Source organism: Photinus pyralis, unplaced genomic scaffold (genome assembly GCF_008802855.1).
Source record: "Photinus pyralis isolate 1611_PpyrPB1 unplaced genomic scaffold, Ppyr1.3 Ppyr1.4_LG1, whole genome shotgun sequence".
NCBI lineage: Eukaryota > Metazoa > Arthropoda > Insecta > Coleoptera > Lampyridae > Photinus > Photinus pyralis.
This window is the reverse complement of record NW_022170249.1, coordinates 18,607,472-18,622,289: the sequence shown is the minus strand read 5'-3', so window position 1 is coordinate 18,622,289 and position 14,818 is coordinate 18,607,472. Positions and strand designations below refer to the sequence as shown.

The following is a 14,818-nucleotide window of genomic DNA, read 5'->3' as shown; positions in this document are numbered from 1 at the left end:
CACAAGGTAGGTAGGGCGTAGGGATAAGATTGCAGCCTTTTCAATAAGGATATAGGCCCGTTTCACAAAGGACTAATGATTAGTACTGACGATGCGTCCTATCTATTAAATTGTAGGTATCGTTCGTGTACCATCCGTCGACGATGAAATAGCGTTGGCATCGGTCCTGCCCATGGCGAGTGCGGATCATCGGTCATTTAAAAAACTAAGGTTTTCACATGCTCGCATATCATCAGTTGAAATCACCAATACAGTTGAAATTTAAGGTTCAATTGATTTTGTTCGATTTTGACGGGAAGGGAAGGAAAAAAGATTCCCACGAACGAATTTGGGTAGCGACTCTAGGGGCGAGTACGGCGGTCTCTGACATGGTTGAAACCAAAGTGAATGCTACGAAAACTTGAATCGTTATAAAGTAATAGCCCATAGTAACACAATTTTTTTGACGTCATTCCCTATGTGAGAACCATATTCGTTTAGGTATCGCCAAAAGGGCATCAGGAATCGTTTGTTTTTTCCAATCTCTTGTTTTCATAACAATCCAACCTTGCAAATTTAATTGTTTATAGTAAAATGATTGTTGAGAGTATCAGATAAGATACGCCCATGAGATTTTTGTTAAGGCATTTTATTAATCTTGCATGAGGGATTACCCAATTCTTTATAAACACTCATTGCAATGAATCACTTGCAGTATTTCCAACAATTACTTCATTCTTAGATAAGCAGTGCAAGGAGTTCCCTTTTTTTGCCGCACTGCTATAAAACTGACAAAATGATGTAACTGAAACTTTGTTTGCCGTTCATAAACGACATGAAAGCGTCTTTGGGTTTTCTGCTCGCGTTTATACTCGGGGTAAGTAAAATTCACGATTGGTTATAGAAATCCATCGGACTTTTAGGTGCAATGTGGCAGATCCTTCGTCCCCACTACCGGCCCTGAAGCTGACTGTCTCAAGGAACAAAATCTGAAATTATCGGATGTTGAGCCCGAAATTCATATAGTTTCAGATGTCAACAATGAGGTAGTCGGTCGGTTTTTTGTGTGCGTTTGGAAGAAGAGGGAGATTTTTAAGACGAATGGCGAAATCAGCGGTGAGGGTATATACCGACGTTTTGCTGAAATTTTCAAGAACGTTCATTTGTCTGAAAGCATCCAACTGGAGATGAAAGATGCGTTTAATGAGTGCACAAAACTGAGGGATAACACGGATTGGATATTGGCGAATAAAGTTAAAAACTGTATATTTCATGCGGTTCAGAGTAGACCACACTTGCCTCGCCCTCAACCAGAAAATTAAGCTCTCTGATGAGTTACATGAACAAATAAATACGCAGTAATCTTTAGAGTATTTGCTTATTCCATCCATTGGTACTCGGTTTTGGCGACTTTCGAAAGATGTGCTTGCTAAACAACTTATTTTGGGTGCTTTGTTAGAAACCGGTCCCACGCAGCATCAATTTCGCCATTTTCATGCGAGGTTTGAACGATGTTTTTAAAGCATTAAAGTAATGCAGAAACATTATTATTTCCGAATTACATAAGAGTTAGACATTTTCATCTTGTAATCAGAAGCACCTTTTTCTGGTATTAACCAGATCAGGGTCAACATCTTATCAAATTATATTTTAAAGCATTTCTTGTTTTCAGGCAAAAGGAAAAGAGAAAAAGTGGTTTAGAAATAGTTCTATCTAACGATGTTTGTGCAAACTGCTTTGCTATACCAGCTGATCAGTGATAAAATAATCGGGTCTGTTACGAAAATTGTTCGGAAACAGCATCTTTAGAAACTTTATTGGGAAATTACGTCCAGTATCTACATAAATGGATTTTGGATTCCGTGATAAATTAAAAGTTGTGTCTTATTAGGGTCATTGGTTATGACGTTTGTTTGCGATATAGCAGACATTTAGGATTGCTTTATACCAAAAAAATACGAACATTCGATATTTAATAATCTTTTTTTCCAAAAACTAACGTGTGGGTATCGTGGTTCTTTCAAATATGTTTGTCACCTTATCTTACAAACAACAAAAATTGTCCTTCTCTATTCACAACGGTGATAAATTCTTCCAAAAACGGATTGGTATTTCTTGCATCGTTGGTGCTATTGTAATAGCGGATCTGTAGCCATGTGGGCTTTTGTATACTTTCAACTTTTGAGACGTTTATGACAGTCGCAACATTGAAAAAAATGAAACGTTTAATTTACTTCATTAATGTCTGATCACTATCTTGATATGTTACATTCTTTTTGATTAGTAGGTCAATTATGTACTTAATGATCTAAAATGCGATTTTAAAAATCATTAATAATCTAATCACACTTGATTACATTAAAAAGATGATTCCTCTTTAATTAAAAGTAGCGGATTAATGAAATGCAATTCGTTCTTACATGCATGTTTCAAAAATTTCTGCTTGACATTTAATTATTTAGTAGTAAAGTTAATTAGTTTAGGTATATATCAGTGCCGTATTAGATGTATTAACGGTATATTCGTGGGAAACCATTTTCGTATCAACTAACTTGCACGATTGTAATCAATTACGTTTAATTAAAATTTTTAACAATATTTATTATTATATTTTGTAGCACCTATCTGTAATGAAGCCAAAGGCTTTGTTCTACCGTACCATTTGAAGGCCTACTTCCGGAAATTAAATGGGTAATATAAATCAGGGATAAATATTACTATCGTAGATATCTCGAAATGTACCTACGTGGATTATTAATCCGTAAATGTTGTTACAGCTCCAACAAAATAATTATGGTGTACAGAAGCACGACATTCGTGAGTGAGTTCAATAATTAAATACAACATAATTATTGTCTACCGTGAGCTTTGCGAAATTATTATTTCGCTCTTGCATTATTCCTTCGCATTATTGTCTTCCGTTAGATGAGTAAACAGTTCGATTCAGAAATTAATGGCTTAGACTCTCCCTTTAATTTTAAATCAAAATTCCACTGATCAAAGCACCATCACGTTTTCTTAAAATGAGTTTACATAGTACTGTCATAACTTCTACCGAGCAGATTTTAAAGGAAAGGCGATCGTGATTCGTTTATAGTCAGAAGAAAAAGAGTACGGTGAAGATGCAACAATTGGTGTATCATAGGAATTACTAATATTTTTCAGGAATATAAGTGCAACGGCTTGCCAAGATTCCTCTACTGTCTCCGTGTATTATTATTTATTATTTTTTTTTAGTTAAAACACTAGTGATATTTGTTCATTTTAAACTCCTTATGCAACTAGGCTGTGAAACACTAAAAATTCTCACAAGGAAGTAGACTCGTCTTCCTCAGTTTGAGCTACAATTCCGATTGAGGTATAAGTGTCCGTCACGTCACGATAATTTAAACTAAAGGAGTCAAGGACCTATTAGCTTATTTTGTAAAAATCCCAACAGTCAGTCTGGTTAGGTACTTTGTTAGGCAGATGAAACCGTTGCACCTCAGTTTAAACAGTTTTTCATGATGGTGACAGCACTATTTCTAATGAATGGGCTTCACAAAAAAGTGGCTTTGATGAAAGTTTATCCAAAATTTGGCAAAACATTTTATTGTAGGACGCCATTGAAGATAAATTAATGTAGGAAACTCGCGCTTGTCGAGCCTGTACTTTTGAGCGCATTTGGGCCAAGATATTCCTTTTCTGTGCAGCGTTGCTGCGTGTGCCCGAAGGCGTTACACTTGAAACACCTCATAATATGAACGTGTTCTTCCAGCTGGACAATTTTATTCAAGCTATCGCCTTGCTTACGGTCCGCCAATTTGTCGGTCGGCGTAAAATTAACTTTGTTATTTATCTCTCTCGTTCTCCAAGCACTTACTTGCAATAGTAACACCTTTGGATCTTGCACCGCCATACTTTTAAGTGTCAGCCGAGTACCTTCAACCTCGTCCTCCCTATCCCTCCTGGTTTTTTTTGATGCTGTTAGCACTTGTATTTTGTTCTCGACCAGCTAAAATCGAATTTGCATTTGTTGGCCCTTTTACCTGCGACCCTTGTATATTTGGTGTCAGTACGGTGAGCGACGAGGTGCTGGTGCTCCGACTGGTTGTTGATTTTGACGGGGGCTTTAGAGAGCTGGACTTATGTTGCTTCTCCTCTGTTTTGTATGGTGTTCGTCCTGTCTCGACGCTTCTATTGAATAGGTACTGCTTCGTCACTGTCTCCCATTATCGAGGGCTAACACTGATAAATAAATCATCGGGCTGGGGAGTATAGTTTGGTTATGTGGACGGAGCGGGCCCTCCTCGGCTGAGGGACCGAGGACGCTGGCATGCTAACTCCACCCTAAGCGCCTATCGTGGTTGCTTAGTATGTCCAAGGATCGACCGAAGCCGGCTTATACCTTAAGTCCTTCCTCAAGGGACGAGGATGCCCAAAGACAGTTTCCAGAAGTCACCACGGGGAGGTGATTTTTATGCACAATTTACCTTACAAATAGTCATAACAGACCCATGAAACCTTGAAATTGGAACAAATCAACTTTAAACGAGAAAGTGATGAATCTGTACCTCGTAAATAGAATGATCTCGTAGCTAAGGCTGTTGGTGACACAATAATAAGGTCGGAACGGCCTCATTACACTGATACGGAGGAAATAAATCCTGACGCTGCAGATCGGAACCTTTCGGCGATAAAAAATCCTCCACCGAAATCAAAAGCTCTGTAGTTTTTAGGTTGAATGAGTTGTCAGTTGTGGCGCAACTGATTATAGAATTTCCCAGCTTAAGAGATAAGGTGGTGTGTCGTAAATATAAATAAAACTGATAAATAAACATAATTGTAACATTTATTCAATTATGTGTTACACGGGCGATCAAAAACGGCGGGAATAACCTGTCAAGTGCGGATGGAATTCCTTGAGTGATAATGGTAGGTGTAAGATCTTCATGGGGTTTTTACATTATTAAATAAGTTAATTACTAGCGTAATTCATTTTTAGTTGCATCAAATCAGAAGTGGGATCACAATCCACGGACGGTGTCAGGTGTGGTGACGTTTTGGCATTTGGCGAAGCCGGTGGCTCAACGAAATTAGAAATTGACGCATCTCGGCGAGATGCGAGTTGGGGTCACGACTTATACTCCAGACCATTATCCACCTTAGGTACCCTAAAATACAGGCGATTACCATAAAGGATATACTTCGCCACTGATATCAGATCTACTGTATATGTTCACGGAGGGACTATTCGGTGTTACACCCGGCGTGTGGATAAAACGGAGTTTATTACCGTAGATTGACAGTATGAATATTTGCGTGGTCCTCTCGGATTGACGAATGGTCCTTGTGTTTTCCAGCGTGTTAGCGTTAGTGACGAGGCTGGACAAATGCCCTTTTCTGATGGACAAGGAGGAGTATTTGAGTAATAAAAATCAGTGCTGAAGGTGTTCGTCCTGGGCGGAGAAAGGTAGAGGCGGTGATTTTTTCCCTACATCTGCCAATGTGCATGGCGTAATAGTTTGTGTTGTTGGCGTCTTATTTTAGGCGGGCAAAAACCGCGACTGATCTCACCAGAAAGGGCGTGACGTGAAGCTGGGGCGATCAGCAGCAAGAGGGTTTCAGCGACTCAGAGGACAGAGAAGCCGTAATGACTAGGCCAATGTTGGATCTGTATGACCGCAAGGCGTAAACGGAGTTGCACACTGATGCTGCTAAGTGGAGGAGCATTGGCGTAATGTTCATACAGAGGCACCTTTAAAAAGCACTCTGTAATTGGGCGCAAGATTGTTGAGGACCGAGAACAAGAGAAGGATAATAAATAAAAAAATAAGTACATAAATAAAAAAAAATCACGATGATATTAGTCATCCTTGCATTTTAAAAATGTAACAACGAAGTATGGGTGACCGTGATTGAATTGTGCATATACGAAGGGTAGTTCTAGGCAGGGCCGTCGCGTGGGTGGGGCGACCGAGGCGGTCGCCTTGGGCGCGGTGGCCCGGGGGCGCCGCCGTGGGTAAAAAAATGCGTTTGTAGTCTAATATAAGCACTTACACAAATGTATACAATGGATGCTAAGTGCGCTCGCGCCCCCTCCCCTGCCCTACTCAACTCAATCATTCTTTACAGTGTGCGTAGGACACGGTTTACATTTACACTTGTCGCTTACGGTAGTTTTATAGTGAGTGAAATAAATCTTGTACATCAAATCTTAGTATATGTACCTATATAAAATATCAATTATGTTGTGGAGGGTGGGGTGGGTGGTCTATGATGCTGTTATGTTACCCCTTATTATAATAGCTGCCGTTTTTTCCAGTCCGGAACACGGCGGAGGGTCCATACGTGGGGGAAAATGGCGTGGCTCTAAAGAGCTAGGGCATCCCTCAGAACCAAAAATGGAGCGAAAAAAATTACGCGTTTTACCGGGGGGTTGGGGGGCGCCCGTTAAATCCTTGCCTTGGGCACCTACATACCACGCGACGGCCCTGGTTCTAGGCGAGGCGAAGGACACTTGCATCCATTTGAACGGCGGGCGATACCCTTTGATATGGTCTCCATTGATCACCAAGGGATATATGTACATATTAATGTTTGCTTAATTTGTGTTTATGTTTTCATTACATGGTCTTAACCAGAAGTAATATTCATATAAGTGGTGATCAATGTTTTAAACATGTGGAAATTATCGAATTTTTTTATGTGTGTACACGTACTGACTTGTTGTTTGTAAACAACACATTTTCGCGTCACGGGGGTGGCAAAAAACTGTAATCAAATGAGTTACGATACCTAATTCCGTGATTGTCTTCGACATTTAACTGTAAGCTCCAAACCCCGTAACTAGGGGCGAGTTACATATCTCGGGGGCAAGATTATGCCAATCAAAACTCTTCGATTTAAAATCGATGTGCGATAAATGAGTTGTGATTAAGGTAATTTTCAGATATTTTGCCATTCGTTGAATTTGCCTATAAGACCCTGTAATTTTCCATCTTGCTCTTAACAACAGGACTTTATTACACCAAATATGAGTCACATCTTGTACCCTTCACCCTTTCTCAGAATGTTTTTAAATATATGCACTCTCTTGAAGCCTACACGCTACATATTTTGTCAATATTGTCGTTATAATTTTATGTTATGCATTCACATCATTACAAACAATTAATTTTGCTACACAATTTAATATTAATTTGACGGTTGGTTTTTTTATTGGTAAGGAAGCTCTTTTTTCCCAGTCTATTTCTGTTTTTGCACGGTAAACTACCATTATGAGACACTACTAGTTTGAATTTTAGTTTTTTTATTTTATAAAACTAATAGCGTTATTATTATGTATTCTTTATACTTTATATAGTTACAAAAAGATTTTCTGCTTATAACCGCAAATAAAATAGAGCAATTACATAGTTGAACGATTTCATGTAAATTCGCACGTTGAATCATTTCCTTAACGGTACCTAATTGATTAGTTATTATTCTCAGATATGAATTGACATCAGTTTAAGAACCTACTTTCTGCCTTTTTTTAAATTTACGTCATAATACTCACGTAGAGCCGTAGACGTTATGCTTCGCCGTGCATGTTCATATTCCGAGGGTATACATATGGTACCCACATTGTACCTACTTTAATCTTGTGGTACGCATATACTACGTTAGCGTGGTCAAAGTACACATATAGCTTTACAAAAATAAAAACCTCTTGAAATTTCAAATTTGAGTATTCAAAAGGGTGGTGCTTAATATGAAAAATTCTTTACGAAGATAGGTATGCAATTTTCCGGAAAATTGTCGAGTGAAAAATTTTGTTTTTGTTTTTTCATTCTAATTGGTTAAATATTAAATATACGGAAAAAAGTTTCAATTAAAATTTGTAGCTGATGCATTTATCTACAAAATTTGTCTGAAAAGTTTTTCTGTAAATTGAAAAGTGTACGAGATATAATTGATTTCAGCGGAAGTCAATTCGTGGGTGCGCGCGAACGTCCCGTGACCCGAATTTACTTTTAAAAGTTAATAATTTGAAGGTTGTGACGCACTGAAAAAATTGACAAAGTTAATATATTGCAATGAAACTATCTGTAAATACTTTGATATATGTACTTCAAAGTATTTACAGATAGTACTTTCAAAACTTAATACAGTTTTTCTGTAAATATCAAATTTTTTAATAATAGACCATCAAACGGGAAATTGTACCAATTTAGAAAAACAACGTAGATATTGACGAAGATTAAGATAATGATGACTTCGACGATCAAACAACTATAAATGGTGATAATCAAGACACTCAAGGTTCACATTTTGAGGATAACTTCAGTGAAGATGAAAATGATATTGAGTTATATTTGAGCTCGGAAGACGAATGATACTGATTGATTTCGATTTGATTAATAAATGAAAACTCTTACGTTTCTACGTGTCATTGTTTATTTACTATCTTAAAATTAAAAACTTGAAAATTGATGATGTTTAAAAATACTCTTAGGAAAATTTGGTATATTTCCAAAACTAATGAAGATATCAGAAAACTTTTCAGACAAATTTTGTAGGTATAAATAATTTTTGATTGGAACATTTTTCTGTATTTTCATTATTTAAACAATTAGAGTTAAAAAACAAATAACAAAATTTTCGACCACAGTTCTTCCGGAAAATTGCTTACCTAAATTGGTAAATATTTTCTCATATTAAGCGCAATCCTTTTAACTACCTAAATTTGAATTTTCAAAAGGTTTTTACTTTTTGCTGCATTTTACGGATATTTTGTGTACTTTGACCAGGCTACGTCCAATATTAACGTAAAAAGTACAACATTTTGCCTATTATTCATTTTATATATAAGGCCTTTGTGTCTTTGTGAGCGATTATACCATATTATATTATATTATATATTATACCATTATACCGATTAATAGTGGTGGATTTTTCGGGAAGAAAAACGAAGGAACTCTAACGAAAGTTTATATGGAGGAAAATATATGAGGTATACGTTTTATAAGAACGAAACATAAATCTTCTAATGTATAATCGACATTTTCGTTCCAATTCACTATATAAGTTGGCGCTTTATCTTTTTTAACTGGCCTGTAACATGATCAGAGAAACGAACAAGAAGAAAAAGAGAGTCACCGTGCGCTTGTCAGAGATGAACAGGCCCGCTCGTGTGGTCGCCCATCTTTACTCATCTACATCTTTGCCACCTGGAAGCTCTCATCCGTCTTTCCGTATTCACGTAACCTCAAAACGTACAGATTTTCATTCGCCATCCTCGCAAAAGCGGAATTTATATAGAAGCTCGAATTGCTTATTGAAAATGTTGCGAACTATAAACTTGTATAAAAATGGGAGGATGGCACGCAACACTGTCAAAGGTTATATTTACTATAAGCCACTTCCTTGTTTTCTAATGATCCCGATTCATTTACTTTAATGCAACTTGTTTAACCAGTGCTGTTAATTAGTGTCCGTTATCAAATTGCGATCTTGCATTATTCTTGTTTTCTATCATGGTTGTTTGCCGTGTTGGTGTTTACGATAAATTAGTAGACGACTGTTCTTTTCGATCAACATCAATTAATTTTGATTTAAAAATTTTTTTGATAATTTTTCCTAATTTTGCAGAGCATTTTTCATTAAATCATAAAATCCCCGAAAAAACTATACCCTCTACCCGACTCGCCACTTCTATACTGTCGTTATTGATTTCCTGCAGTTATAGTAACATTCATGCTTGTTTCTTCCACAGGGACGCAATGTATACAAAAAAGTTTCTCCTTTCTCCTCTCACACCATATACAAGGCGCAATCGTCTGGGCTTCCTTTGCGGCGACGCCTTTTCTTTAGAACTATTCGTTTGGCAACATGCAGAGTTCTGTGATGATGGCAACATTCAAGTGAAAGCACATGGAAAATACCACAAACAAGAACGGTCACCATCTGGTCGAGTATCTCTATCGTGACTTCTATTCTATGTTGTACTCGCTATGTAGAACCACATCCAGGGCATTGTGGTTTTGGTCAAGAGCTTTGTCCAACGGTAACTCCGCCTCGCTAAGCCAGATTTCCTTCTCCGTCAGCCTCACCATGTGACATGTCTGGGAAAACTACGTTAGTTAACCACTTTGGAGTACTTTATTTCCAAGTTTCTTCGCGATAATTTGGTAAAGCTCTCTCTGCCCTCCTCGAGACACAGACCACTATTTGTCATTTTATTGTTTTCCCATTTAATCTTCTTACCCCTTACTCGTTTTAGGTCTGTGTGGACATCTCCTTCCGCATATGTGGTCGGCTGTACGTGACTTGATGTAACGGTAGCTCTAAAATTGGTTTTACTCTTTCGAATTTTATAGAGAAAAATGGAAATTTTTGAGATGACAGGGGTTGGCGCAGTTTAAACATTACATATCATAGACAGTCTGCAGGGTATCAAAATTGAGGGTCGAGTTCTCCAATAAATTATATTTGGTGGAATTGTAGTAGTATGATCCATTATTGAACTGTAGATACGCAGCAACCAGAAATTAATTCCGGAAGTCGTTAACGCCCGTCTGTCCGGCATCTGAGTTAGATTCGGTTATCTTACTTAGGGTTACGTGTTTAAAATTGCGAATTAACCATAAGTTCATCCCTGGAGCATCAACTTCGCACTTTCGATTTACCAGTTAGATACAGTAATACCTACAAGCGAGTTAAGTAAATGTGTCTTTATTACACCACAAGAAAGATTATGGTGAAATCAGTCGAAAGGACTATCGTGAAATACATACGCCTTAGTACAATAAATTTAAAAACAACCATGTTTCAACCAAGGACCAATTAATTAAACCGCGCCAGTATATTTCTTTTCCGTTACAATGCGGGACAAATTCCGCGTTCAGTTACAGAACGTCGTTAGTGAACGAAAGGGGATTGAACTTTAGAATTCGTATCCATAAAAAAATTAGAGCAATTGAAGAAACATTACTAAACATTTAACGTGCCAAATTTCCCACTCACATTTCTTCTTCTTTCATGTAAAAATAATCCTGCTTTTCTAAAAATTCAAGCACAGACATCAATCGTTCAAAGTAACTAGGCCAAATAAGAAAATGTTAGGTGATAAAACAACAAGAAGTGAACTTAGTCAGGTGCAATATTATTTGTATACTTCAAAGCTTGATTATTGTCTTTAGTAAATGCTGATGTTGTAGTAACAGGTGAAATAGGTTTGCATAAGAAACATCAAACACGTAAAAAGTGTGTATTCGTAAACGATTTGCGCAAAGCACATTTCAATCATGCATCATTCCGATTTTATACTGGATAATTATAAGGCATATCGACACATTTAGCCCATCGTCATTGAAAATCCATAAAATTAACTTGTTATGGATATCAAGTCTGAAGAGTTACCATGTTTTCGAACGAAATCAGTGCATAAATAAGTTTCTTAGTCAAAACACACGTGATTAATAAAACTTCATTATTTTCACTTTTCGGGTATTGAACTAATGCGTTTAGATGCATTCCTAAGGGAATCGCAGCATTTTAATATCTCCTATTGCCTATGTTTCGGAGCAAGACATGGTTTAGATATTTCGTACTGTCTGTGCTAATAAAGAAACGTCAAATCAATATCTTGAAAAGTAAAGGAGTGTGACGTATCCAAGTCGACACCTCCCGCACTAACAAAAGCGGGAAAAACACGAACTCCGGAACACCAGCGTAGTAATAGAAAACTTTACACTCAACAATGGCCGGATCACATAGGTTGAGAAAGACCAGGTTGCACTCACTCATACCGAAGCTTGTCGGAAAGGTGGAACACAAATAACATATTTATTGAATAATTGATCGAAAGTGTAAAATGAATCAAAATCTCGAAAGAGTTCCTACAAATTTAGACAGAATTCATTTAAAGTTAAAGGTGTGCAGTGTTTCCCTAGAACTGGTCGGACAATAGAACCGCGCTGAAGAAAATTCTGAATCACTGTCCTCAGAAGTTAAATATAGGGGGAAACTCTAGAGCAAAAGAGGTAACTGTGGAAAACGCTAAACACATTTTACATCACATATACGATATACAAAAATTAAAAATCCGAGCAAGTAACTCTTGAATTTGAATAATTCAACGGCAATCCCACGTAGATTTAAAATCAACTCACCTTTCCCTTCCCATTTGTGAAAGAATAACATTCCGAAGTCATCTCTTAAATAAAGTACATGTTAATTGGACCAACCTCCTCCAGTCCAGAAGGTATCTGAAGGTCCTGGATACGGTAACCTTAGGTTAAAGTTGTGTTTCGAGATGAGTGTCGCTAAGTATTTTTAACAATCCTTACTTCTGCACGGCCGAAACAGTTAATTACAATAAAAAAGGGCAGGTGCGACCACAAAGAATTGAAGTCGATAATCAATCCAAATGAGTTTAAGCCATCAAATAACTGGCCGATCTTAAACAAATCAAAATTGGAATATCATTTATATTCATAGCAAATAATTCCAAACAAGGGTTACCTTCCCTTAAGTTACAAGTAGCTGAAGGCTAGAATTTACAATAAAGCGAACAATTACAATTGCGACTAAGCACATTACTGTTTTGTTATACGTAGCACAAACACGAAAATGGAATTACAGATTTAAAGCAATTTAACGACCCTGACTGGCTACAGAAAGCAAAGTGACGCTAAAATTCAAAATGAACCTGCATGAGTGGAACAAAGATGCAAAATCGGCAAAGCTAAAACAAAGACTGTTCCTTCCTATAACAAACTGTCATTTAAAAGGTTAATTATGGATCGTATGTGGTCGTAAAGGGGAAGGTTTACCTCCTGATATTATAACCTTACTTTTAACATCAAGATCGCTTATACTGTTGTTGAAGAACGTGTTTTGCGATAAAGACCGACGGACGAACGAAGGGCGGAAACACTGGAAGAAAATATTTTGAAAATTGAAGGGGTTTGTTTAATTTCCTCCACTCTCTTCCGTATTGTGGACAGCATGATGTGACGGTGGACACCCTTATGATAATAAACTAAATTTCCGTCGATTTTCAGGCCGGTATTATTTATTGTAGATTTTGTCACTCAAATCGGAGTTTTACAAAATTATTCTTAATTGGGTAGAACGCGTAGAAAAATTGATTTTAAAATTAGAAGGTGTGTCATCTATCATTTCCAATTAGATATTTTAATTACACTCAATACATAGCAGTGCATATCTATCCAATATATTTCAATTAAATTCGAGATTTGTCGCTGGTAAAATATTAAACATTTAGAATGAATGTTTAAATAGAAAGTTTAAAGAAGATTAATAAGTGCCCTCTTCATCTAAATGTGCAAACAAAAGAAATATTTCAATTATATTACTAGGAAGAAACACAAATCGTATACATACATATGCATTGTATGGGTTTTTTATTCATGTAGAAGACCACGTTCCGGTCTTGGGTGGCACAGTTTGTTTATGCGTTAAAGATTTTGGTACCTAAGTGACATTTGTCTAATTTCAGCGCTTGACAAATTCGTGGTGAACGTCTGCTTCTCCCGAAATGCAAGTATGACAGGCAATTCATTAGTGGTAAGTCTTACATTCACGAAACGTTCGCTGAAATTCCGGTATATTTCACATTTCATTAGAGAGACAATCAATAAAATCGAAACAAAACCTCCCATCACTTTGTTCTTACCTACAGATAATCAAACTTTATTTCTATTTATAGATATCGAAGCCATTCCTTTTAATTCCATTCACAGATGATTTCAGCTCAAATAAAAACAATAGACCAATCAGAACATGTCGATCGTGCATTATCCTTTATAGAATAGTTGTAAGTCACGACACGCTCTTCAGCGATCTATGAAATTAGAAATTCCCTACTTTGACACTACAATGATTTCATTACTTAAAAGGCCCTGATAAACTTTACTCCACCAATTACGTAGCTCACTACAACTTCTGAAAAAGGACGTCCAATTCCTTTCACATTTAAAGTCGTGCCAAGGCGTGTTACTTAAGTGTACCTACGTTATTTATTATTGTAAAGGTCCACCCCGGTGAGAAAATCCGATACAGATATACACTGCCAGATTCTAACGAAACGGGAAAACGAATTACGTAAAAATATTGTCAAGTACTCCGAAATGGGAGAGGTTAAATTAAGTTTTGATTTTTCTCATACGGCGTGCACCATAAACTAACATAACGGTAATTGGATGAACCATCGAATTTTTGGTAATCACGATTTATCTGCCACCGAACTAGTGATTAATCGATGTGTTACACAAAAATAAAAAAAAATCTTCCACTTTGCTAATTGCTTCGAAATTATGTATTGTAGACACGTCGTGGCCCCGTTCACAGTGCCCCACCTCAGAAGGTGTCGATTCGTTAGAACACCTGCAGTAACGTAATACGATGAGAATCGGTCATATACATAAATTAAATATATTATTTATTAACCACAATTACAAGGCATTCATTATGACGAATCCATTGTGATAAATAGTAGAAATCTGATCTGATTTGCAAATATCGATCTTTGAGCAATGGTGGGCGTGAGAGATGCTTTCGAATTGAAGCAATTTGTAAACGAAAAGACACGATATTGTACAACACCCGCATCAAGTTGGATTATGTTTTCCTACGAGAAAGCAAATTAAAGGTGGTGATCTGTGAAGAAACATTAGTTGAAAAAGGGTTTCATTCACTTCCTTTACAAGATATTGTTGTATTCCAATTGTAGCATTGTTCATTCTTCTAACTATAATTTACTTTTTGTTCACTACTAGCCGATGATGACATGAATATTAACCTTTTTTCAATTATCGACAAATTAACTTTCTCGGCAGCTTATGGAAGT

The 14,818-nt window shown here is 36.9% G+C and overlaps 1 protein-coding gene across 1 annotated transcript; it reads left to right on the top strand.

Annotated features, from left to right (window-relative positions):
* Positions 1-704: 704 nt before the first annotated feature.
* LOC116173451 lies at positions 705-1,349 on the top strand. Its single transcript, XM_031490943.1, has 2 exons — positions 705-856; positions 903-1,349. The coding sequence occupies exons 1-2, from the start codon at positions 815-817 to the stop codon at positions 1,299-1,301; spliced, it is 441 nt and encodes a 146-aa protein (XP_031346803.1). The 5' UTR covers positions 705-814; the 3' UTR covers positions 1,302-1,349.
* Positions 1,350-14,818: the final 13,469 nt, after the last annotated feature.

Bases quoted from the DNA above. Each gene is read 5' to 3' on its own strand.
- LOC116173451 (XM_031490943.1), top strand. From the start codon at position 815: ATGAAAGCGTCTTTGGGTTTTCTGCTCGCGTTTATACTCGGG. The intron at 857-902 runs GTAAGTAAAATT...TCGGACTTTTAG, and splicing joins TGCTCGCGTTTATACTCGGG to GTGCAATGTGGCAGATCCTT.